General features: G+C 43.7%; 2 protein-coding genes across 5 annotated transcripts in view; both read left to right on the top strand.

Moving 5' to 3' along the window:
* The window catches only part of CHL1 (cell adhesion molecule L1 like), a 607,847-nt gene that overhangs the window by 439,981 nt on the left and 143,594 nt on the right, over nt 1–24,272 (top strand). The gene's annotated exons all lie outside the window — the stretch shown is intronic.
* The window catches only part of LOC102075469 (contactin-6), a 132,882-nt gene that overhangs the window by 80,710 nt on the left and 27,900 nt on the right, over nt 1–24,272 (top strand). For all 4 annotated transcript variants that reach the window (XM_074550327.1, XM_074550326.1, XM_014269258.3 and 1 more), the window contains 5 exons: nt 46–148; nt 8,899–9,083; nt 11,650–11,786; nt 16,116–16,245; nt 17,224–17,374. In XM_074550327.1, the coding sequence (XP_074406428.1) occupies nt 46–148; nt 8,899–9,083; nt 11,650–11,786; nt 16,116–16,245; nt 17,224–17,374 (706 nt within the window). The remainder of the gene's footprint in view (nt 1–45; nt 149–8,898; nt 9,084–11,649; nt 11,787–16,115; nt 16,246–17,223; nt 17,375–24,272) is intronic.

Here is a 24,272-nt window from a genome sequence, read left to right as displayed (position 1 = left end):
GAAGGTCTGGGCTCAGCTGGAGTGAGCTGTTTTGATGTTCCACAGGTGTGATGGGGGAGTACGAGCCAAAGATTGAGGTGCGTTTTCCAGAAACGACCTACGCCGCCAAGGGCTCCTCTGCCAGACTGGAGTGCTTCGCCCTGGGAAAGTAAGAGCTTTGGTTTTGTTCAGTCTGGGGTTTAACACTGCTCCTGTCACGTTAGAATTATTCTGGTCAGAATGAGATTTGGGAATCTTGTGGGTTTTTAACCTTGCTTTGATTGTGCCATGTGCTCCCAAGGAAATGAGAGAGAGCGCTGTGCTATGACCGAGGCTCACGTGGGTGCAGGGGGAGGGAATGTGGGAAGAGGAGGGAAAACTGGAACAAAGATTTTCTTTTCTGAGAGTAGTTTTGACTCTGAGATGAGACCTGACTCCAGGTGACAGCACTCAGTGTACCCTGATAGATACCACAAAAGGAATGGTTTTTGTGCTTGTGTGGCATCATGGAATCACAGACTGCTCTGGGCTGGAAGGGACCTTAAAGCTCATCCAGTTCATCAAATTTCAACCCCCTGCCCTCAGCAAGAACATCTTCCATTATCCCAGGTTGCTCCAAGCCTTGTCCAGCCTGGCCTTGAGCACTGCCAGGGATCCAGGGGCAGCCCCAGCTGCTCTGGGCACCTGTGCCAGGGCCTGCCCACCCTCACAGCCAAGAATTCCTTCCCAATATCCCATATAAACCTGCCCTTCTTCAATTTAAACCCATTCCCCCCTGTCCCATCACTCCATCCCCTGTCAATTGTCTCTCTCGAGGTTTCCTGCAGCCCCTTCAGGCCCTGCAGGGCCACCCTGAGCTCAGCCAAAGCTTCTCCTGTGCAGGTGAGCAATGCCAGCTGTGCCAGCCTTTCCTGCCAGCAGAGCTGCTCCATCCCTGGCATCATCCTGGAGCCTCCTCTGGGCTCTCTCATTGCTAAAAATCAAACGTGGGGAATCAGGTTATATTTGAAGAGTGTGGGGGACGGATCTCCTGACCCTCCTGTCTCCAAAGCAATGCTGAGGAGCCCTGGGAAGACCCAGCAGCAGCCCTTCCTTCCAAAAGTCCATTTTCCTGCATTTTTCTGTGTTTTCTTGCACTGCTGTGCCTGTTCCCAGCTGCTCTGGTGGCTCAGGCAGCTGCTCTGCATTCAGGGAGCAGCTGGGGGACTGAATCACTGTAACCAGCCCACAAACCCCAGTCTTTCCACTGAGCATCGTTGGAAAAGCCCAAATAACCCTGAGATTGTTGACCTCTATTTAGTTTAAGTTCACTTTGACAATCCATTTTAAGGCTGTAAGCTTTTAAAGTGTTTAGAGCTTTCCCAGAGGTTAAAAGCCTGACTTGCAGACAGCACAAATTAATCAAATGTTCCTCTGGAACCCAGGCTGGCAAGTAGAAAAATAAAGCAAATAAAAAGTTAATAAGATTGAAATGGCCTTGCCTTTCAGATGAGATTTCCACACAAACTAATACTAGAGATAATTTTTATTAAAGGTATATGGACTTTTTTTGGCTCAAAAGCAGTAGCAGACTTTAGCACACTTAGACTAAAGCTGATTTTCTTTCCCAAATTCTGTCAAGCTACTTCTCTTTAAATACCTCCTTAATTGTGTGTTAGTCCGTGCAGGCTCTACATTTCAAGTTGTCATTTCTTATTTCCATCTGTTGCATGGAAAGCATTGAACAATGCTGGAGAAAAAGCCAGGAAATGAGATGTACAAAGCACTGACATCTTAGTGAAGGGGTAAAGATGGGTCATGTTAATGTGATGAACAGATTTTGCCATTTTAAGAACATCTTAAGGAGAAAAAAGGGGACTAAGAGGACATATGGATAATGAGATCCCTCAGGGAGACCCTTCTATGCGGCGCTTAGGAATGCCTGAGAGGGTTAATGCAGATTTAATGTAGATTTTCTTCTTCATGTGCAGCTGAAAGCAGTGCTGCCAGACCTCCCTGGAGTTATCCTGCCTAAATACCAGGGATCCATAGCCAAAATCCACTTTCCACACACTCTGGTGTCACAGTGCTGATGTGTACCCCGTGTTGGAGGTGCTGCTTGGGAGCAGAGGCCTTGGGTGCTGATACTGGAGAATTTCTCACTATTTCTCCTCTTAAATTTTATTTTTAGGAGTTCAATGTCTCGTACAGAACTGCACAGGTTTCACTCTGTGTGGTTTTTTTCTCCCTAAACAGAGCCTTCAACCACCTTTTCACCAACATGTCCAGCAGTGCAAAAGCTTTATTTCAGAGCTGGCACTTAGATGTGAATAAAGCAGGCAAAACAGATTGCAGGTGAAACACTCTTAACTTATTAGATAAGGCCAGATTTCTAGAGGTATGCGGGTGATTAGTGGCATTGTGAAAAGCTGGAAGTTTCCTGCCTCCAACTGCTTACAATTGCAGGCAGAGCCATCTAAATGCAGCAGCACCTTCAGATTCCCAAATTCCACTAAAACCCTGGCCCCTGCTATTGTCTGTTTATGTTAAAATCAATTCAGCCCAGCATTTGTTGAGCTGCACCTCTGATCTGCCACGAGCACCGGTGGTTATTATCTCGCTCAGGTTTCAGAACTGCTTTCCCATTATCCATAATTTTCTATATTCACACTGTTAGGCCGCTGGCTCCGACAATGCTGCGGCTGCTGCTGCCTGGGCACTGTGAATAACAGAAATCTTTCATGCTGAAGGCAGATCATAGGCAGCCCGCTGGGGTTTTGGGCTGCAGAAGTCTTAAATGAAAGTAGTTTTGTGGTATTTAGAGAAATAGCGTCTCTTTTTCTGCGTGGAACAGCAAATCACACCAATTGGGCCTGGCTCAAAAGGCTCTTCCACACTTCAGGTGCAGCCAGGAGAGGCCAGGCTCTTGGCTGAGTTTAAAACTTGGTTTAAAACATCTCAGAAATGCCTTTTTTAACATGGGGGAGCTGAAAGTCACCCAAATGTGCTCCTGAGGGGCACCCTGGGGTAGGTGCATTCCACATGGATCTGTTGCAAAGCTCTTTTTGCACTTCACATTAAAATATCACTAAGGATTTTTACAAATCATCTACCAGCCCTGGAAGTTCTTCTTGTTTTGAGGAAAATAAGGGGTTAAATAAAGATTTCTCCCTGCAAAGAGGGTTTGGAGGGATGGATCCCAAATGGACAAAGGATCTCAGGCCAGTCCTTGACTTTGACCCTTATTTTATAGAGCAGACACCACAAATAGAAGATTTGGAAAAGCAAATTAGTGCTCACTCCGATGGGATTATAAAATAAAGTGCAGCTCTCTGATGAATCTAAACAGGGAAAAAACTGCACCTTACACTTAATCCTTTGAAAGAGGGAAAACTGAAATATGAAATAGTGGCTCCACTATTTCAAATCCTGCAGCTTGTGGCAGTTTAATAGAAGAGATGAGACTTTGTGTTCTGCACCAATATTCATTACAATGACAGTGTTTAATATTATGCCAGGATTAAAAGTCCTGGTTTGGATCAAGCTCTATTAATCATGCCATATATCCACATTATTGCTCCCTGTCTTTCAGGGGATTGAGCACCATGGAAAGAATTGTGTTCAGTTGAGTTACACTGTGCTGCTTTCTGTAGATTTCTCTCAAAATAACTTTTTTTTTCTTGTTGGACAAATAAGAATAGTCCCTGGAATGAAAAAAGGCAAAGTAGTTTCCATGTCTGGTGCACGTATTTATTAAACTCTGTCTGTGGTTTATATTTTTCTTCATTCCCTTCTCAAAGAAAAGGAAATAATCAGTTCACAATCCCTGCAGATGGGCTGTTGCCAGCTGAGGTTGTAAAAAGCATATGTGAATAACATAAAACAAGATTTCTTTCAACCCCAGAATATTCATTTTTCATGGGAAGTTCCCACCTATTCCTCTAAACGTATTCACAGAAGGGTTTTTTTCTAGCAGCTCTTGGAATAAGTAGATAATCACACAGCTCCAAGGGGGTTCCAAATAACCATTTTTACTAAATTTACATAAAAATCCCAGGCTTCACCTCTGGTATATTCTCAAGCTGTTGATGTAGGAGGCTTTAAAAGGGTCAGTTATGGGAAATCCCAGATATGGGGATGACTTTGGGCACCCCAAGTGAAGTTTCCAGTTTCTTTTTTCCATCCCTGACCAAAGCAAGGCCTGGGTTTGTCCTTCCAGGGCTGAGCAATCCCCTCTCACACAGCTCAGGCTGTGCCTCCAGGAGAGTGGCTCCAGAAAACGGCTGTTTCCAGGTAATCCATCAGGAGGATCCAAAATTAAATGCTTTAATTATGGCGCTCCTCAGATCCTAATTCTCCCCGGTGTCAGCAGTGATGCGCCTTTCAAAGCTCAGCTCGGGCTCATTTGTCTAACGAACCACGGGCTTCATTATCCCAAATGCAGATTGAATTTCCCTTTGAAGGGCCCCCAGATGCACAGGACAAAAGATGAGGCACGGTCCCAATGCATCATCTCTGCTGAAAAAGGTGAAACCTCCCTCGTGGTGTGGGTTCTAATTCTGCAGACAAATTAATTTCGCGTTCGCTGTGACAAGAACTTGTCACCAACCACAAAATATTTTCCATCTCCTTTTCTTTCCCAGTTAGTAACTTATGGTTTTGTGATTCTGCTGCCTGTATGGTGGAATATAAATTAAATTAGTGCTCCTGGATGCTCTGAAGGTTTCAAATAAACTGCAGATTTATGTACTAAGACACTCTCATATTTATGCACTGTTTTCTTATTTACTCAGGAGAAAGCCAGACTTTGTGTATGAAGTGTAATAAATTTGGGAAGCGCACTCATTGTTTCTTCATGTACTCCAAAACTTTTTAGTCCCAAGCAGTTATTATTTTTAATCTGGTGTTTGGAAGGGACTGAAGGACAGAAGGACAATGAGGGGCAGGGCCACCCCAAAGCTGCAAGGGCTGAAGCAATGACAGGTCCTGGCCTTCCAAGGAATATGAACATGCAAAACAATCCCACGAAAACTCACAAGGCTGAATTAGGTTTTATACACAATTACCTCCTTCTAAATGAATGATTTACTCCTTAAAGCATCAATTTCTAAATAGATTATTTGTCCCAAAACCCAATTTAATCAAACTGGTTTTATTTTTTTTAACCTTGAAAGGTTTCACATTGCCTAAGTAAGAGTTGCTATTAAGAGATTTGGTTATAAAGGTGGAAACTAGCAGCAGAAAAAAGTGGAACCAGCCAAAAAACCATTATTTTCTGCAAAATACAGCAATTGAAGATGCTGGTAATTCTGTAGCAGTGAGGTATCGATGCAGAAATGCAGATATTCTCTAGGAAGGTCCATCCCATGCACTGGCTGAGTTATGGACCCTGCCAGACTCTGCTCCTTTACCTGCAGCTCAGGTGGAGCTGCTGTCCTGACCCAGGAATTCCCCCTCCTGATGAATCCAGGCTGCCTGGCAGGAGAACCAAGTGCAGTTCACGATTTATTGCCTTGAAACACAGCAAAGCTGATGAGCTCCGAGCTTTCTCTGTCCTCCTGCTCAGCTGACATCAGGAGTGAGCGTCAAACACCCTCGTGTTCGGCCAAAAATGAGCTGAGCTCGCCTTGAGACATCCCCAAGGACGTGATTAAAAGTCTGTGGAGTGGAGAAGGAGATCAGGGGAGCATCTCCTGCTCAAACCTTGGCCAAGCCGACAGAAGGAGCCTTTTCCCACCCAGCACTGCCTCTGGCCTTGGTGTCAGCACAGAATTCCCTCGCTCACCAACAACCAGAGCTGAGAGAAAACAAATGGCTGAGAGAATGGGAAATATGGAGATGAAGCTCTTTCAGGTGGCAGAACGCATCTAATTATTGGGGTTTTTTCCTCCCATACGGCTGCTGGTTCCCTTTAATCTCTTTGTTATAAAAAAAAAAATAAAATTAAATCCAGAAGAGAGGCCTTTAAAGCAAGCAGTTAAACGCTCCTGGCATTCTGCAGGCTGCTGCTGCTGCTGCACAGTTGCTGCTCCCCAAGTGCTGAATATGCAGGAGGATTTGGAGAGGCAGCCGTGCTCTCCTTGCTGTGGATCAGTCCCAGCCAGGCTGGGAAGCTCCCCTGGCTGTTTTCCTGCCTGGAGCACAGCAGGCATGAGCCAGGCTGGGGCTGCACCAGAGCTGTGCTCCTTTTAAACAGCCAAAACTACCTTGCTTTATAACAACCGAATAAATAACTCAATAAATAACTCAATAAATAACTCAATAAATAACTGAAACTAACGTGCTGTAGAGAAATCCTGCAGGAGGAAAGAAGGCTCGAGGGAAACCTTGCTGTTCTCTAAAAACACCTGAAGGGAGCCTGAGCCAGGTGGGGATGGGCTCTTCTGGCATGGCAACAGCCTCCAGCTGCACCAGGAGTGGTTTGGGGTGGATTTTTAGAAAAATTGGTTCATTGGAAAAGCAACACTGAAATTCTGGAGTCACCAGCCATGGAAGGCTTCAAACCATGAGCAGATGTGGCACCTCCTGATTAGAGAGTGGGGGGAAGGTTGGACTTGATCTTGGAGGTCTGTGGTGTTGTGAGGTCCCCAGGATGTGATGAGAGATGCCTTAAGGGCTTATAAGTCCATCTCTTTTAAAGGTCATCTTGACAAGGATGTACATTTCCAGAAAAGCCTATCTGATCCCCCTGCCAGCTGAAAGCCCCTGTGGATGTGTAGATGTTTGCTGGTAAGAATGTGTAGGTGTATGGCAAATTTCCTACATGGCATATCTGGATCAGGTTTAACAGTAATAATTTTATAGACTTTGAAAAAAATAATTAAAAGACATTTTGTAAAGTAATAGAGTAAAAATGCCTTCAAAGTTTAAAAACAACATAAATATTAATTGAAATGATTTTGTATTGTGTGCCCCTAGCCTGTGCTATGAACTTGAATGCAAAAGAATTATGAAAAAATAAACGGCTTAGGCAATTGCCAAAATGAAATGAAAATGTATAACTGAACTCCATGTTCTCAGAAGGCTGATATTTATATTATATTATATTAATCATATCATATCATATCATATCATATCATATCATATCATATCATATCATATCATATGCTAAAACTAAACCAAACTATAGAGAAAGGACACATCAGAAGGCTAAACAAGAATGTGATAATGAAAGTTTGACTGACGCATTCTGACACAGCTGGCTGTGATTGGTCATTAATTAAAAACAATTCACATGGGACCAATCAAAGATGCACCTGTTGGTAAATGATCTCCAGGCCACATCCCAAGCAATCAGATAATTATTGTTTACATTTCTTTTCTGCGGCTTCTCAGGGGAAAAATCCTGGCAAAAGGATTTTTCAGGAAATATCGTGGTGACAGGGGTCTTTTCCAGCCTGAATGATCCTGTGGCTCTGTGCTGAGGTTTCTGGAGGAGACAGCACCTTTTAACAATTCACCCAGGGAAAACAAACCCTTAGAAATTCCCTAGGAAGGAATGGTATTAAATATCTGAAATAGCTTTTGGTCTTGTTGGAAAGGACAATTAATAAAGGTAGTGGTGACCGTGGCTGTTGTGCAGAAAGATCTGGAATTTTTTTCGAATTTGAACCAAAATGGGAAAAAGTAGAATAAAATCTCAGATTTGCTTCGCAGCCCTTTGACTGGTTAACAATATCTGCCATGTCCCAGTCACTCCTGTTTGTAGGAAATTGTTCAGAGAACTCACATTTCTCCCAACTCTGGTCCTTCTTGCTCAGAGGAAGTTGTGAACATCACAGACACACGGATTCAAAATGCAGAAATCAGGCCCAAACTTCCTGAATTATTAAGAAATTAATCCATTCTGTATTTGTGACTTGATTTCTTTGTTCAATAAACAAGGACTTCAATTTGAATAATTTAAGGTGCGAGCAGGAATTAAAAAGGAATAAAAGGAATTTATTATTATTAAAAAGGAATAAATCCTTTGTAAGTCAGCACTGCAGGCAGAGACCTTGGAGACTGGAAACAAGGACTTGTAACTTCCATGAAAGTTGTGTTTTCAGTTCCTCTGGATGTTACTTCCAGCAGAAAAGAAGTCAGCATTGAGCCAAAGCCCCTGTAAAAATCTAAAAATTGAATTTGTTAGAAAAAGAAACTTAGTTCAGTTTGCAGAAACAGCAAACAACTGTGAAATCCACGACTATTAATATTTCAAAGTGCTTTGGTGACATAATAGATCATGAAAGTGAGGCATCTATGGTTTGTGATATTACCAGAAATCCAAGATGTATTTATAGCTGCCTTCACACTTCACTGTTTTGTGGTGTATGGGATACATTGATCCAAATACAAATGAAAATGATAGAAAGCTTCAAAAACATGAAAAAAGAAATATTCCTTTTTTGTCTCTGTCTCTTTCCAGCCTCAATGTTTTGTTCTTTCCTCACTCAATTCTCTGTCTGCTCTCTTCTACCTTGGCTCCTGTTTTTATATTTAGATTTATTGGTATTTTTAGATCTTTTGAAATCTTGGCCAATATTTCCTATTTTGGGGTATGAAAATGCCTTTAGTGCTGCAGGGAATTTGTTTGCTGGGAGAACCAGTCAATAATTCAGAACTTCTGTGGTGTTTATTTGGACTTGCAAAGTCATTGCTTCAGTGTCACAGGGCTTAAAAACAGGTTTGAGCCCCAGGTAAGAGTTACTAAGGGGAAAACACAAATTGGCCTAAGGAAAAATCATAGAACTGACTGAGGATTTCATCCCTCTTTGGACCTGTGCTCCTAAATAAACTGGACATGCTGTAAAGTCTCAGTCTTATATGAACCTCTGTATGTCATGCTTAGGAATTATTTCTTTTTAAAAATATTGCTGCTCTCAAGAAAGGATTTTACATTCTTTTTCCTCTGCTGTAACCAATGCTGTCTCTTTTTCTCCAATAAATACAATTCCTTAGTCCTGTCCCAAGCATTAGCTGGAGGAGGTCTGATGGAAAATCCTTGGCAAAGAAAATCCAACACAACAGGACTGGGGGAGTTCTTGAAATCCCCAACGTTGAGCAGGAAGATGAAGGTTCCTACGAGTGCATCGCAGCAAACACCCGAGGAATAAACATTGCAAGAGGTCAATTATTTGTCTATGGTAAGCAGATTAAGTGAATTTTGCTTTTTAATGAAGAGCAGGATGGAGTTGTGCTGCATTGTGCAGATGGAGCCTCCCGGCCCCTTCCTGGAGGTAGAAAGTGCATGTCAGGTTAAGCTGATTAAAAACTGATTGGGGGCTCTCAGTGACCTTCACTGAGTCACAGCCTCAGCAAATAAATAGAGATATTTTACATCAAAGCTGGGATTGGAAGTGGGGGAATTTGGGAATGTTAACAAAAGCAGAGGAATCCCTGTGCAGGTGTGTGAGACAGGAAAGGCAGGCAGGGATCAGTTGTGGTGTTGGGAGGGTCCCCAGGATGAGGTGAGAGATGAGAATTTCACCCCAAGTTCTCAGAAGGCTGATTTATTATTCTATTCTATTCTATTCTATTCTATTCTATTCTATTCTATTCTATTCTATTCTATTCTATGATATACTAAAACTATACTAAAGAAAGAGAAAGGAGACATCAGAAGGCTAAAACAAGAATGAATAATAAAAACCCGTGACTGACCAGAGTCCTGACACAGCTGGACTGGGATTGCTGATTAAATTAAAACAATTTCACATGCTGGGTAAACGATTCTCCAATCCCAAAGCAGCAAAACAAGGAGAAGCTGAAGCTTCCCAGGAGAAGAAATCCTGGCAAAGGGATTTTTCCTAAAATACCACGGTGACAGGGATGAGTGTCCAGCAGAGATGCAGGGAAGGTGGCAGTGCAGGTGATTTCACCTCCTGCTGTCCCACAAACACAGCAGGACAAAGCAGAGGGAACTCATCCCATTCCTGCCTCTCATCCAGCTTGGCTAAAAGTGGAGAATGACCTGGGAATGTTCTCCCTTTCCCTGTCCCTTCCCATGGGCATTGTTTCCCTGCAGTCCCACAGGATGGTCCCTCGTGGCCAGGGTGAATGAGGGCACTTTAGTGGAGCTCTTCACACCCAGGGAAAGCAGCACACTTGGACAGGAATCAGAGGAGAGATCTTTTCGTTACCTCATAAATCTTTCAAAGGAGAAAGCAAAAAAAAGAAAATGAAACATAACAGCAAGGAGAAAAAAAAAAAATCACAGCAAGCAAGACTGAGCCTCCAGTTAACATCTGTTGAGAAGACTCTGGCAAGCATTTTCCCTTTTTTTTTAAAGTAAATCTCTTCTAATGAAGAGATGCAGGCTTTGCTGATAAGCTCCCAGGCTCCTGCAGCCATGGCTAATATCAAGATATATGCCAGGAATAGAACAGTCTGCTGCTGGTTTAAATATTTCATTATTTCCTTGCTTTCGGGGGGTAGATTTTGCGCTTGTTGCTCACTAATTTTTTTCCCCACGTCAATCAAACAGTTCTATTAAATTTAAGTTCAGTAGATTACCTGGCCGTGATTGATAACAGCACAGGCAATTATAAAATTATGATCAGTTAATTCAATCTAAAACAATGTGCTTATTAACTGTGCTTTGTACATTAATTAATAGCTGTTCATGGAGCAATGTATAAACAGCACTCATGAAGCCTTGGCATGAGGTTTTTTTGTCATATTAGGAGTGTGCTGGTGAATTATCTCTGTAATTGATTTCCTCTTGCTCCTTCTCTGTTCTCTGGGGGTTTTCCTCTGGAGGAAGGAAAGCTGTGTCCAAAAAACAGAGATTCTTTCCTGGACACTGCTTTTTGTGTGATCCCTCCTGAGAGCAGTACAAATTAAATGTAATTAGAATGCTTTTAAGCAGGGGGAACTCTGTCCTTAAAGGATCTTTGGGCACCTGAAGGGGCTCCAGGAGAGACTTTGGATAAGGGATGGAGGGACAGGACCCAGGGAACGGCTCCCACTACAAGAGGGCAGGGATGGATGGGATTTTGGGGGAAATCATTCCCTGTGAAGGTGGGGAGGGCTGGGATGGAATTCCAGAGCAGCTGTGGCTGCCCCTGGATCCCTGGAAATGTTCAGGGCCAGGTTGGACATTGGGGCTTGGAGCAGCCTGGGAGAATGGAAGGTGTCTCTGCCATGAATGAGGTGTTATTCGGTGTTATTTGGCGTTATTTGGTGTTATTTGGTGTTATTTGGTGTTATTTGGCGTTATTTGGTGTTATTTGGCGTTATTTGGTGTTATTCATTCTCCCCAGGTCTCCCCTCCAACCTGCTCTGAATGTCAGAGCCTTCCCGAGGGAGCTCCTGCCCAGCTCAGCCCTTGAGGCTCAGTTGTTTACAGAGCTCCTGGGTGGCTCCTGCAAATTCTGCTTTTACACCTCAGTGAATTTCTACAGAGGGAAACTTTGCAGAAATGACATGTCTTGGTGCTTTCCTGATTCCAGGCATCTAAAAATCACCATTTCTGCACATTTTGGCCACAAAAATGGATAAAATCTCAACCAAACTCCTTACCCATGAACCATTGATTTCTAAAATTTTCCCAAGCTTGCCCCGAAGTTAATGCCAGAGAATTGTTGTACAGAATTCACCTACAGTATAATAAAAATGTGTTGAACAGATATTAATTAGCCCTGCTCAGTTCATTAATTAATGGCAGCATGCTTTTTCTCCTGCTTAAAATGCTTTGCATATTCTTTTCAGCACCCCCTGAATGGGATAAAAAAATCCAAAATGCCTTTCTGTCTCTCTATGACAGTTTATTTTGGGAATGTAAGGCAAGAGGAAAACCAAGCCCTTCCTACAGCTGGCTAAAAAATGGCCAGCCCCTCATGGCAGAGGTAAGATTCCTGTCTCCTTTGATTTCTTCCTCATCTTTTCATTTGTTTGTTTGTTTGTTTCATTATTTAGTCATTATATTAATTTCACAATATATTAATTAAGTTTCCAAAATAGGTAAATATTAATATATCAAAGTAAGTATAATAGGACAAACAAACTCTTTGCAACTCATAGCCTCAATTCTTGGACTTCATCCTTATTGGAAATGTATGAAATTGCAGTTTAGAGAGAGAGAAACACCAATTTCTTAATGCAAATTATTTAACTGCTGCAATATATGGCTGTAGGTATAGAAAGGCTTAAAAATACAAATTATAATTGGTGAAAGAATCACTAAATACATTTGTAGACATAACCTGCCGTTTGGGGGACTGGTAGGATGCCAAAGGACTGGAAGAGGATTCCAGAGCTGAAATTGCAAAATGCTCAGTGTTGAATTGCACTTTTCTTCTGTTTCTGTTCCAAATCAGTAGCTGGGGGGACCTTTGGTCTCGTGCAGAATGCTGCTTTCCGGCTGACTTAATTCTTTACCTTAATTAATCAGTCAGCTCTGAAAATCAGTTCCTTTTGAGGGTAATATTTGCTGTGCTTTGTAGCAGGATAACCCAAAGAAAGCCAGGCCAAGGTAAAAGGAGGAGCTGGATAAGTGCAAAATGTCACTTGAAAGGACCAAGTGGGAAGGGAGGTAGGAGAGCAGGAGGAGAGGAGAAGTTTGGAGCTCAAACACTTGGGAACCACCTTGAGATCCTTCATCAATCAGCCAGTGTCGGTTTTTCTGGTCTGTTTGAAGGGCCTGGAAAGGCCCGGAGTGGCCTTGGGACAGCCCGCGTATCGAAGGACGAGAAGAGGCTTCAGTTCTTCTTTCGATTTTTATGTTTATTAATTGTTTATCTAAAAGATTTTCTTTCAGCCCGACAGAGCTCTGCTCAGCAGCCAGCCATGAGCACACTGTGCTGCCCTCCGGGGCAGCCACCTATCTTTATACCCAAAGTTACGTGTACAATATTTATCATTTTTCCCCAATACCATTTATTCTTATTGCCGGGTGCACTTTTAGTAATGGCCAATCCCAAAGTGCCACCATCACCACAGAAGATGGAGGAGAAGAAGAAGAAGAAGAAGGACAGGACACGCCCCAATTCCTCCATCTTACTTCTCTAAACCCCCCTGTACAGAAATCCTAAACCCTGTGTCTCACTCTCTAATTAACTGATCCCTTCACCATTCACCCCGGTGAAACCCTCCTATCCTCATACAGGTGTCGTCTCCTGTGTAGGATCAAAGTCCAGCCACCAGACACTTCTGGAACATTCCAGGACTCCCGAGCCCCCCAAGGGTGGTCTCGGTGGCCCGGCACCTCAGGACTGGGATCCTGAGATCCGACAAGCCAGGTCTTTGAGAGCCCAGCTTCCAGGCACAGTCCTGGGGATCCCTGGCTCCATCCATCCTCCAGCCTCATGGAGGAGATCTGTGATAAGAACCTTTTTGCATTCTGCTGAGGCCAAGTTTCCTTATTTTTGTTTTTTTTTTTTTTTTTAATTTTATGGAGCACCCACCCAGCATCTCTGGAGCACACAAGGGCTCATCTGCGAGGCATTTTCACTTGGATGAAAAAAAAAACTTTCTGTGATTAATTCCTGCCTAGCAAGAGCTCATACAGGAGAATTTCCAGAACATATGGGCTAAATTAGCACCTGCTGGGCTGCAGAACCAGCATTTATTTGATTTAGTTGTGCTTATTTTAAGTCGTTGGAGTAGGGTCCAATCTTCCATATAATTTTCTGCTGGATCAGTCCTAAACAGACCCAACCTGCATCTGGGGAAAATAGCCAGAATTTACCTGGACTGCAATTTTTCTGAACCTGCTCATTGTAGTCATTGTCACCTTTTTCTGAGCGAGATTATCTTGTTTCTCTCTCTTTGAAGGCAGCAATATTTAGAGTCTGTCACTCTTCAATTGCAGCGTTTCAATAAAGAGGAATGAAACGCTCACAGACACATTTTCAAGCAGCATTTTCACAGTACTTACAGTGTGCTGTAAATGCAATTCTTCAGGCAACAAAGTGCTGGATGTTATTGCTCAATGGACAGAATGGACACTTTGGAGGGGAAAGTACAAGGGAGATGTAATAAAATATTCAGTTTGTCGCAGCACCCCGCGTGTCGGAATTCTCCCAGGAAGAATAACATCCCGATGCTTTTCACCCTGGGGCTGGTTCTGATTGTCTCCTCTTTGTCAAAGCTCCCTGCCTGACCACCTGGCTGCTCACCCCAGCACCCTCCCTGCTCCTGTACACCGTGTGCTTTATTCTTCCCTTTGTCTGCCCGGCTCAAAAGGGAACGGTGGGGAATTTGGGATGGGGATGGAACGCGAGCCTCGCTTCAGAGAGGGGGTTTTGTATTCAAAGGGTGTTTGTAAAAATAGAATGCATTGAGAGCATAGCAAACAGCCTGGAGGTAAAACTAAGTATGCAAAAGATATCTGTAGTGAGAGCCTCGGAAAAAATTATCAGAGGCTAAGTAATGTAATGTTGTTAATTAGCTTGCCACACACCAGCCTTGCAGCCCCAGGCTGTGCTCTCATCACATTTCCAAGCTAAACAAGCTTGGGCTGGGTCAGTTCGGGGTTGGGAGACCTCCAAGGAAAAGCTGGGGTGTTGGAAAACATCTGGATGTGTGGGCTGACCCCAGAACCCCCAGAGCTGGAAAGGGGGGATCCTGCCCCCACAGATGAGCCCCCACCTGCAGAGCTGCCCCAGCCCTGGAGCTGCTGCAGAGCCCAGAGGAGGCTCCAGGATGAGCCCAGGGATGGAGCAGCTCTGCTGGCAGGAAAGGCTGGCACAGCTGGCATTGCTCACCTGCACAGGAGAAGCTTTGGCTGAGCTCAGGGTGGCCCTGCAGGGCCTGAAAGAAAGATGGAGAGAGAGTATTTACAAGGGATGGAGTGATGGGACACAGGGAATGGCTTCAAACTGCCAGAGAGTGGGTTTATATGGGATATTGGGAAGGAATTGTTGGCTGGGAGGATGGGCAGAGCAGCTGTGGTGCCCCTGGATCCCTGGCAGTGCCCAAGCTGGACACTGGGGCTGGAGCACCTGGGACAGTGGGAGGTGTCCCTGCCATGGCAGGAGGTGGAAGCTTTAAGATGCCTCCAACCCAAGCCATTCTAGCATTCTATGACAGATTTTCAGCACTTCACAAATCCATTTGAGGTGCTTGTAGCTGTTCATCAAACGCTGGAGTGCATCCCCAAACCGTGCACTCCAAACTCCTCCATTCCTGCTCCACAGGCAGGAGAGCCAGGCTGAGTGAGAAGCAGCATCCTCCCCGTGATATCTGCTGTTCCAGCTTGCACTTGGTGATGGGATTTATATTCCCCCTGGGTATCTTCCAAACTCATCTGTTTGGGGGAATGTTGTTTTTTTTTTTTCTCCTCCTCAGTGCTCCACTTTGCAGTACAGCTATTATTGTCTCCAGAGGGTAGTAATTGTAAAATCACAAGATATTTAGCTTTAAGTTATGATTGCAGCATGAAACAGGCTTTTTTTTTTTCTGTTTTCCAAAGCAGAGCAAGGAAAACTTCTTTTAATACACCAAATTCCAAGCTCTGGTCCAAATATACCCACTGTGCAGCTGCCTCTGTTTCAGCAGAATTGCTGAAGAAAGTTGGTGTGTGTAGAAATGCAGGCCTGGAGGAGGCACAGGCTCTCCCTGTGCTCTCAGCAGCTGCCTGGGGCTTTCCAAGTGGAATTTAAGTGTTGGCTTTCAGTGGAGCTTTTCCTGTGGCTCATTTCTCTGTGACTCAGGGTGTGATGATGTTCGAAATGTTCCTGTTATTGGAGCACCTCTCCTGTGGAGCCTTTTGGATCACCGAGGGTGATCCTGATCTCATTTAGCTGATGGGATGATGGAATGGTGTCCCACCAGCCAGGGATGAGGTGCTGCCTCTCAGGATCCTGAAGATGCTCCAGGCTCCCAGTGTGGAGCATCCCTACAGGGAACTCCTTCTGCGCCACCTTCATGGAGAAGGAAAATGACATTCCCAGCTCAGCAGTGCAGGGAAACACATGGAAAACCTGGAAAAAACTGCTGTAACATGTGCCTGGATTTCCTGAGCAGCTGGAAGAGCTCAGAGGGCTGGAAACACAACCGCCACCACACAGAGAGGTGCACATCCCATTTCTGGTGCACCCATCCTCATTGCTCCCAAGAAAACAACATTTCTGCTTCTGAATCCCGATCAGGTGCATCAGTGAGACACTAAAACACCTTTTGTTTGTTCACTCATCGGCTCTGTCAATGTTTTTTCCTTGTTTTTCTCTTATCAGGAAAGAATTCAAATAGAAAATGGGACTCTCCTCATCCCCATGCTGAATCTGTCAGACTCAGGCCTCTATCAGTGCGTGGCAGAAAATAAATATGACACCATTTATGCCAATGCTGAGCTGAGGGTGATTGGTGAGTAAATGTCACTGAAATGTGCAGGTACCAGTAAAAAGGACACTTGTTGAAAAATGTTTGAATTTAACAAAAGAGGAGATGAAACCTGGCAGTTCAAACCTGATATTTCTTTGCTTTTCGCCCATATACAAATGTGGTTTCTTTAGTTTTATTTCATGCTTTGTTTAGGGAAAGAATCTAATCCATGTATGATCTTTTTTATTATCACATATACACCAGTTTAATGAATGCTGTTTCTCGCTTAGTTTGAGTTATTAATGGTTATTCTGCAGGTTTTTAAAGTTATTTCAGAAAGCAGGGAAAATAGCTTTAGCTATAAACAAAGAGCATATGGCAAATATGGACATAAACAAGAAACATGGAACAAGGAATCTCATTAATGACAACCAGAGATGAACATGAATGGAGCTTGCTCATATATTGTAAAAGTATTCCATTCTAGACTTCAAAATGTAAAGTTTCCTCAACAGCCAAATATCAGAGCTGGTAAAACACAGACTTCAGGAGCACCCAGTGCCTTGTGTTTTCTCCTTGTTCAAGAATGAATTTTCACATAAGCTGCTGGAAAAATAAACATATTTTCAGAAAACAGAGTAGATCTCTGAAAAGAAAGCCAGAGTAGAACTGTGCTTATGACAGAATACTCTCTGCAGATGAATATATGTGGCTGAATCAGGAGTGTGAAGTTTATCCTGCTCAGATAATCTTGTTTTCCATCATGGATAGATCACTTCTCCCAGTCTCCAGATTTCCTCAGGAAAGTTTGTCAGAGGACACAGCTCTAGGTAGGTAGACAGCTTTAGAAACAGAATTAGAATTCTTTGGTACTTAGATGCATTTTTAATGTTAGATTTAGATTTACTTTTGCAGAAATCGAAAAGCCAAAACAATCATTGAATCTTCTGGCTGAACTCAAAGAGAAAAATCTGGCAAGTTCCTTTAGTAACACCTCTTCTTCCTTCTCTCTCTCTTTAGCTGCAGCCCCGGATTTTTCCAGAAACCCCGTGAAGAAGCTGTCTGTTGTGCAGGTTGGAGGAGAAGTTACAATCAGTTGTAAGCCCAGTGCTTCTCCCAGAGCCGCTGTTTCCTGGAGAAAGGGTGCGGAGGTTCTGCGCCACAACAAAAGGTACGGGCAGCAACCAGCGACTGGGCCGCTGCATTTCCTCTGCTTTGACATCATTTAGAGCTGATTGGAGCCCAGCTGGCTCAGGATTGCTCTTGGCAGCTCGTTGGTGGCAATGCCAGAAGCCTCTTTGTGTTTAGGGTGGCTCTGGAGCTCTGTGGGTGCAGAGCGGGGTGAGCTGCGGGTGATGATGGCGTGATCTGTCCGTCTGTGCTCAGCATCCCTTAATCCATGGCCAGCACGGGCTGGAGGGAATCAGCCTCACCAGGAGACAGCCAGAGAGGTGGGATGTGCCCCCAGGCTGGGGCAGAGTTGCTGTGCAGCTCTACAGGCTGGACAATAACCCCTGGCCTCCCATCCTGTCGCTCTCGTACAGGCAGGATTGAGCTGCTGGCCCAGCAGTGACAAGGCCTCACCAACTGCTTTGGGTCAGCTGGGCTTTGGTGAGAGCCAATTCCTCATTGCTGAGCTGCCAGCAAGCATCTCCATTATTACATTTCAATGTCCTCAGGCACAGGGTGGAAACCCAGAGCACACAGGGAATATTTCTGTGTCTGCTCTGGGGTGCCCTGACCTCAGGGCAGCACTGACTCTGACCCTCATCCATGGAGAAAGTTTCCTGGACTCCAAGATAGACTGGAACCCACAAAAGTGTGAAATAGATTATAGAGAGCAGTGCAGGGGTGTCACTTGGTGAGAAATTGAGGTTTTGGGATTTTTAGTATGTTGAGGATGGAAGCAAGATGGAGGGCACAGGGTGTTGTCCTGGGTTTCTCCTTCATGCTGCTTCTTCCTCCTTCTCCATGGGTTTGGGTGGCATTTTGTCATTGGGCAGCAAAGTCTGCATCGCAGCTCTTTGAGATCAGTTATTGGGTTTAAATGGAAAATAATCCAGGTGTCAGTTCTTAATTGGATAATTTAGTTTTAGGAGACATTGTAACAAGAGATTGTTGGCCATTTTGTGCCTCCCAATGAAAAGCTGCCAAACTCATGGTTGTTCTTCTGTTTTACTGATAAAACTGGTAAAACTTCTGAAATAATAAACACCTGAGTCCAAATATGAACCACCCTCTCAAGTGCCTTCAGTCCAGACCCAGAGAAACTGATAGCACAGGGTGGGGTTGGGGTGGGCAATCCCCATGGAGTTGGGCTCCATGATCCCTCTGAGCCCTTCCAGCTCAGGCTCCTCCATAATTCTATAATTCCACACTAATGGCAATTAAATGGGGGAATATTAAAATCAAAGGGTCTTGCATAAAATATCCCTCATTTCTGTCAGTAACATACAGGCCTGAGGATATTTCCATACACAAATGGAGACAGATGGATGAAATGGGCAGCAGTGTCTTCAGAAGTGCTGAGAATGTCTGAGAGTCCTCCTCAGCATCTCTTTCAGCTCACAAATATAACAGCAACCCTCTCTTGTCACCTTCTGTTGTCAGCCTTTGAAATCTATAATCAGTAATTCATGAAGCTCTGGCAGCTGAGCACAGATTTTCACACAGGACCACTTGCTCAACGAGGTTACTTTGGGTCACATCAGACTTAGAATGATGATAATTCTCTAAAACATTATCCCAAACTGTGGCACAGAGAATTGTTTCCCTATGCCACACTGCAGGAATGTACAATAGAGATAAATCACAGGAGTATTTATGAAAGAAGGAGCAAATCTGAGAATTTTACATAGGTGCTGGCGGGGGAAGTGAGAAATTTGGGTGAGCAATCCATCCCATGGCCAAAGAGAACTTTCCAATGGCTTTTCCCCCTTTAAGAAGTGGCCATTTTATTTTCATTTTAACCACTCATGATGGAGAACACTTTTCTAACCAGTGTTTAAACAAATCTCTATTTGTCTTCTGATTGCATTTTGATTGTGTTGCCTATTCCAGAGGCTGAACTAAGCCTGGATATTGAGGTTCCACTACTCTGATATTCCCCACCTGATTTACTGATGTAAGAAATATTTACACACTCTGTACAGTATTTACTTGTGCTCCTGTATTAATTTACTAACAATAATTCTGAGCACACTGTAATTTCTGAGTATCCCAGAAGGCTCCTGCTGCTGGGCAGGAGCAAATAACAGGAGCAGGATTTACAAAGGAGGCAGAGTTTAAACTCTCTGCATGCACATTATTGCCAGCGTGGCCACTGGTGCAAAGTGGAATTTATGAGGCTGTTTGATTATTAAATGACAAACTGGCTAATGCCGTGGTTTAAAAAGGATGGGAGATAAATCAGCAGTACAGTGTTAGTCCAGAGATCTCCCTGACAGAAAACAAAATGAAATAAGGGTTCGTGTGGCTGTAAAGTACATGGCTAATTAAAGTGCTGGAATTACACATAAAAAGAGAGGGAACATGGTCTGCCTTTCTCCACAGATATGATTAAACCCTGACAAAGCCTATTTCTGCTCCCATTTTATCGTGCTGCAATTATAACCTTTATGGGCTCTTTTATTGGCCTTTTTTAAAATATTTGGTAGGGTTATAGTTGCTAAAAAAAGGAAAAACCAACCTCTTCCAGTTCTGTGATGGCTCATTCTTAAATAAGTCAGATCATGCAGCTGCTTTTAAATTATTTAGACAAATTTAATCTTTTGTTAAAGAAATCATGAAACCAGACCTCTTCCACCCAAAGGGGAAAGAATATTCCTTCATTTTCATCTTTTTCCTTTCACTCTTGATAATAGTTTATTCCTGATAGTCCTGAATACATGGTAACCACTCTCCCTGATCAGCTGAACTCTTGATATCACAGGAGATTACATTAAATTCAGTTTGTAAGGGTGTAAAGAGAAGTGTGCTAAATAGGAGCACTGATTATTAGATTTTCCATATTAATAGATCCACAATTAAATATTTTTAATTAGATTTCTTCTGAGTTCTTGAGGTCAATTTTAAGTTTCCAAAGCTGCAGTATTTGGGCCCTTGCTCTCTGAAAAATATCTTAAAAATTTTTGAAGGATAATTTTCTGCATTTCTTGCTGGGTTTCAGCAGTGAAGGTCCTCAGCCCTCAGGCCCCTCTTCAGGGCAGAGTTTTCCCCAGCCCCATTTGTCTTTCCCATCCTTTTTGTGGCTCCACTGCTTCAGCAGCTCGTCTGCTCTCATTTCTGTAAAACACTTCATTGCACTTGAAGCACACATGTAAATCCTGCAGAAAATGCCAAAATAATATTTTTTTAATGTTAGATGATGAAATAAAACCTGGACATACCAGTTCCAGATCTGTTTATCATTCCCAGCCCTCTCCATTGAGTTTCCCTTCCAAATTTTCAGCAATAACTCCATTCCACTGTTATTGGCAGGGTTCAGGCCCCAGTAATGGGATTTGTCCATGGTGTTGGCACCTGAGAGGGAATTCCAGGTTATCAGCTGCAGGAATCCAAGGGAATCCCACAGTGGCTCCTCCTGGCTGGTTTCCCTGCTCCCTCCTCCTGTGATTTCCACCAGTTCAGCTTCAGGTGCTCTCTTGGGCAGTTATCCTCCTTCTTTGGGTCAAAATCTGCAGAAATGGGGTTTGGGTAGCAATGCCACTTCTGCAAGGGACAGCTGGGATAAAGAACTTTTCCTGGCGTGTGCTGGGGGTTTGAGCTCAGTGTAGCAAGGGAACACAACAAAAGCCAAGCTCTGTGTGCTCCAAACCCCCTTCCCGTGGAGTCTGACACAGATCTCAGCTATTTTCATGTGTGTCACATCCTCAGTGCATGCAACAGGAGCTTCCTTCATCTCTCTCCTCGCTTCTATCCCCTCGTATCCAACTGAGGGAACAGAAGAGAAGAAAGGAACAATTCATATATTAAATAAAACAAATTTTCAAGTCTAGACACCAGTCTCATCACAAACGTCTTTGTGCCTTCAGTGAATTCAGATTTGGGACTCTCATGGAAAACTTCTTTTACAAAAATTCCTTTTGATGGGAGCATTTTAATGGAAGGGAATTGGGGCTGGTTTTGCTTTGCCAGAGAGAGGTGCTATTCCCCCAGCCTGGGCTGAGCATCGCTGAGCCCTGCAGTGAATGCATGGAAACATATGGGATTCACTTCACTCGGAATTTCAATGAGGAGAGCTGAGGGAAAACTGAGAAATGAGGTAGGCTGGAAGAATGCATTAGTCATATACAGCACTTTCCATGCATTAATAATCAGTAATAAGCAAATATTCATAATTTAAATTGTTTTTGGGGGCCCGGACAAGAAGTGCATTTAGAGATCATAAAATATGCTCAATACTTGTTGGCTCCAAGCCTTGCTGGTAGGACACAGCTCAGTCCCAGCTCTGTGAGGGATGGGAATGGATCCTCTGCCATAAATACAGCTGGTGAATTCTGTGTCCTGTGGCACTCTTGGTTCTGGTGTTTTACACTCAGGTTATTGCCATTAATCTGAGGAAACATGGGAAAGCAATGAGGTGGGAAGCTGCATTTCTTAAATTCCATGGAAAGTGAGTGGAGCAGATGTTGTGATGGGTGGGGGAATTATCTGGGAATTGCTGAGGTTCTTGGAGTATCTGGGAATTGCTGAGTTCTTGAAGAGTATCTGGGAATTGCTGAGTTCTTGGAATATCTGGGAATTGCTGAGTTCTTGAAGAGTATCTGGGAATTGCTGAGGTTCTTGGAGTGTCTGGGAATTGCTGAGTTCTTGAAGAGTATCTGGGAATTGCTGAGTTCTTGGAGTGTCTGGGAATTGCTGAGTTCTTGAAGAGTATCTGGGAATTGCTGAGTTCTTGGAATATCTGGGAATTGCTGAGTTCTTGAAGAGTATCTGGGAATTGCTGAGGTTCTTGGAGTGTCTGGGAATTGCTGAGTTCTTGAAGAGTATCTGGGAATTGCTGAGGTTCTTGGAGTATCTGTGAATTGCTGATTTCTTGAAGAGTGTGAATTGCTGAGGTTCTTGGAATATCTGGGAATTGCTAAGTTCCTGGAGCTGCCCCTTGGAGCCCAGGCTCAGGGGTTCTCCTGCTGCCAGGGGAGCAGCCAGGACCCAGTAGATTTCCTTAGGATCTGTTCCTTAGGATCTATATCCTCAGGATCTGTTCTCCCACCCCACACTGGGCCACCCCTTGCTTGTGCTTTCCTTCTGCTCTTCCACTGCTCACAGCCAGATTCCAAACCCAGCAGCATTTTAACACATTTAAACTTTTTTTTTTTTTTTTTTTTTTTTTTTTTTGGGTAAAGGATTGTTTTGTGTCTGTGGAATTAGACAAATTAGAATTGGACAAACAGGGAGTTAAAAAGTCTGCAGCTCCTCCTGAGGGGCAGCTCCCATCTCTGTTCCCTGGGACAGGGAATGGCTGGAGCGGTGTTAGGGCAGGTTTGGGTTGGATTTTTGGGAAAGGTTCTTCCCCTAGAAGGTGTTGGCACTGCCCAGGGAATGGGCACAGCCCCAGAGCTCCAGGAGAGATTGGAAAACCCTCCCAGGGATGCCCAGGGTGGGATTTTGGGGTTGGATTCTGATCCTTGTGGGTCCCTCCCAGCTCTTCTTGTGCTGTGATTATTGGTAAACAGGAGAAGTCCTCACTCAATGGCCTGATCAAACACAAAATGCATTGTCTGTGAAACAGCATCTCAGCTCCAGCCAATTTGAGCAGAAATGTGTCAGGACAGTTCAGCAAACTTCAGGGAAGCATTTCAATTACCAGAATGTCAATGCTGTTGGTTTAGCTTCAGAATATCCGTTATCCTTAAAAATAAATTAAAAAAAAATCTGCTTGGGGAGGAATCAAGACCAAATGGATAGAAAATTCTAAAATTTGCACTAGTCTGCTAACAAAGGAGGAGATTGATGGCACTTGACTATTCTTTAGCTGAAGTCAATATGCAGCCTAGGGGAGTTATTTACTTGTTCTTGGCAGGTGCCTCCCTCTCAAATGAGACACCAAACTTAGCTGAGCAAAGCTGAGGGAATGAAATCCATCCACAGTGTCTGAAAAAAACCACAACTGCCTTAAGTCAAAGCAGATGAGTGGCACAGGCAAAGAGGAGCCAGGCTGCTTAGTGCCACAAACCACCCTGCCTTCCTCACCCCCTGCTTGCACATAAAATACCCCAGATATTTGCATGCAGATACCAAGTTCCATATAAAATCTATTTTTCTTATGATATCCCAGAACTTACTGTTCTATTCCCAGCTTTCTACAGCAATGCAGTTGGGTGACTAGTAATTTTGCTATTATTTTATTTTTTAAGTCTGTTTTTTGAAGCCTGGATTAAGTGTGTCTCTGTTTTTATCCTCCTTGCTTTTCCAGTTTTGCATAGCTTTGATGAGATGCCTTAACCCTTCTAGTTTATCAGTGTCTGTGTGCTTGTAAAGAAGTTCATTTCCTATTTTAGTATTTAAATAGAGCACTTGAAGTGTGGGCACCAGCAATCAGAGCAATTCCAGCTATCTCAGACACCACTGCTGAAAGTCAACACGAATACAAATTAAGCTTATCTGTTGATGAAATCCCACTTTTGCCTGGAGAACCATTGGGATTGATTCCACCTCTGCTAAATTTGATTCATCACTTCAGCTCCATTCCTTGCTTACAAACAGACTGACAGGAATTAAAAGCACGGATTTACCTGCCTGTTTCCAGTGTTTGGTCTGAAGTTACTCTTTAAGACTCCTACAGACCTGGGGTTGCTGTTTAGAGGTGTTTTTTTATCTCTGAAACCCCAGTGTCACAGCACATTTGGTGCTAACCAGACAAGCCCCACCATCACACCATTCCCCAGGGAATGCTGAGAGCTGCAGGAAGGATTTTCTAGCTAAAAATATCCATTGGTCCTGGTTTCAGACAGAAAACAGAAGGGAATTGCAGAGAACTGGGAGAGGCAGTTCCAATGCATTTACTGAGGATTTACTTGCTCTCAGCAGGGAAGTTTGTCTGGTTTTGGGGTTTGTCTGGTTTTGGT

This window comes from Zonotrichia albicollis, chromosome 12, assembly GCF_047830755.1.
Source record: "Zonotrichia albicollis isolate bZonAlb1 chromosome 12, bZonAlb1.hap1, whole genome shotgun sequence".
Lineage (NCBI taxonomy): Eukaryota > Metazoa > Chordata > Aves > Passeriformes > Passerellidae > Zonotrichia > Zonotrichia albicollis.
This window is presented reverse-complemented; position numbering and strand designations above follow the sequence as displayed.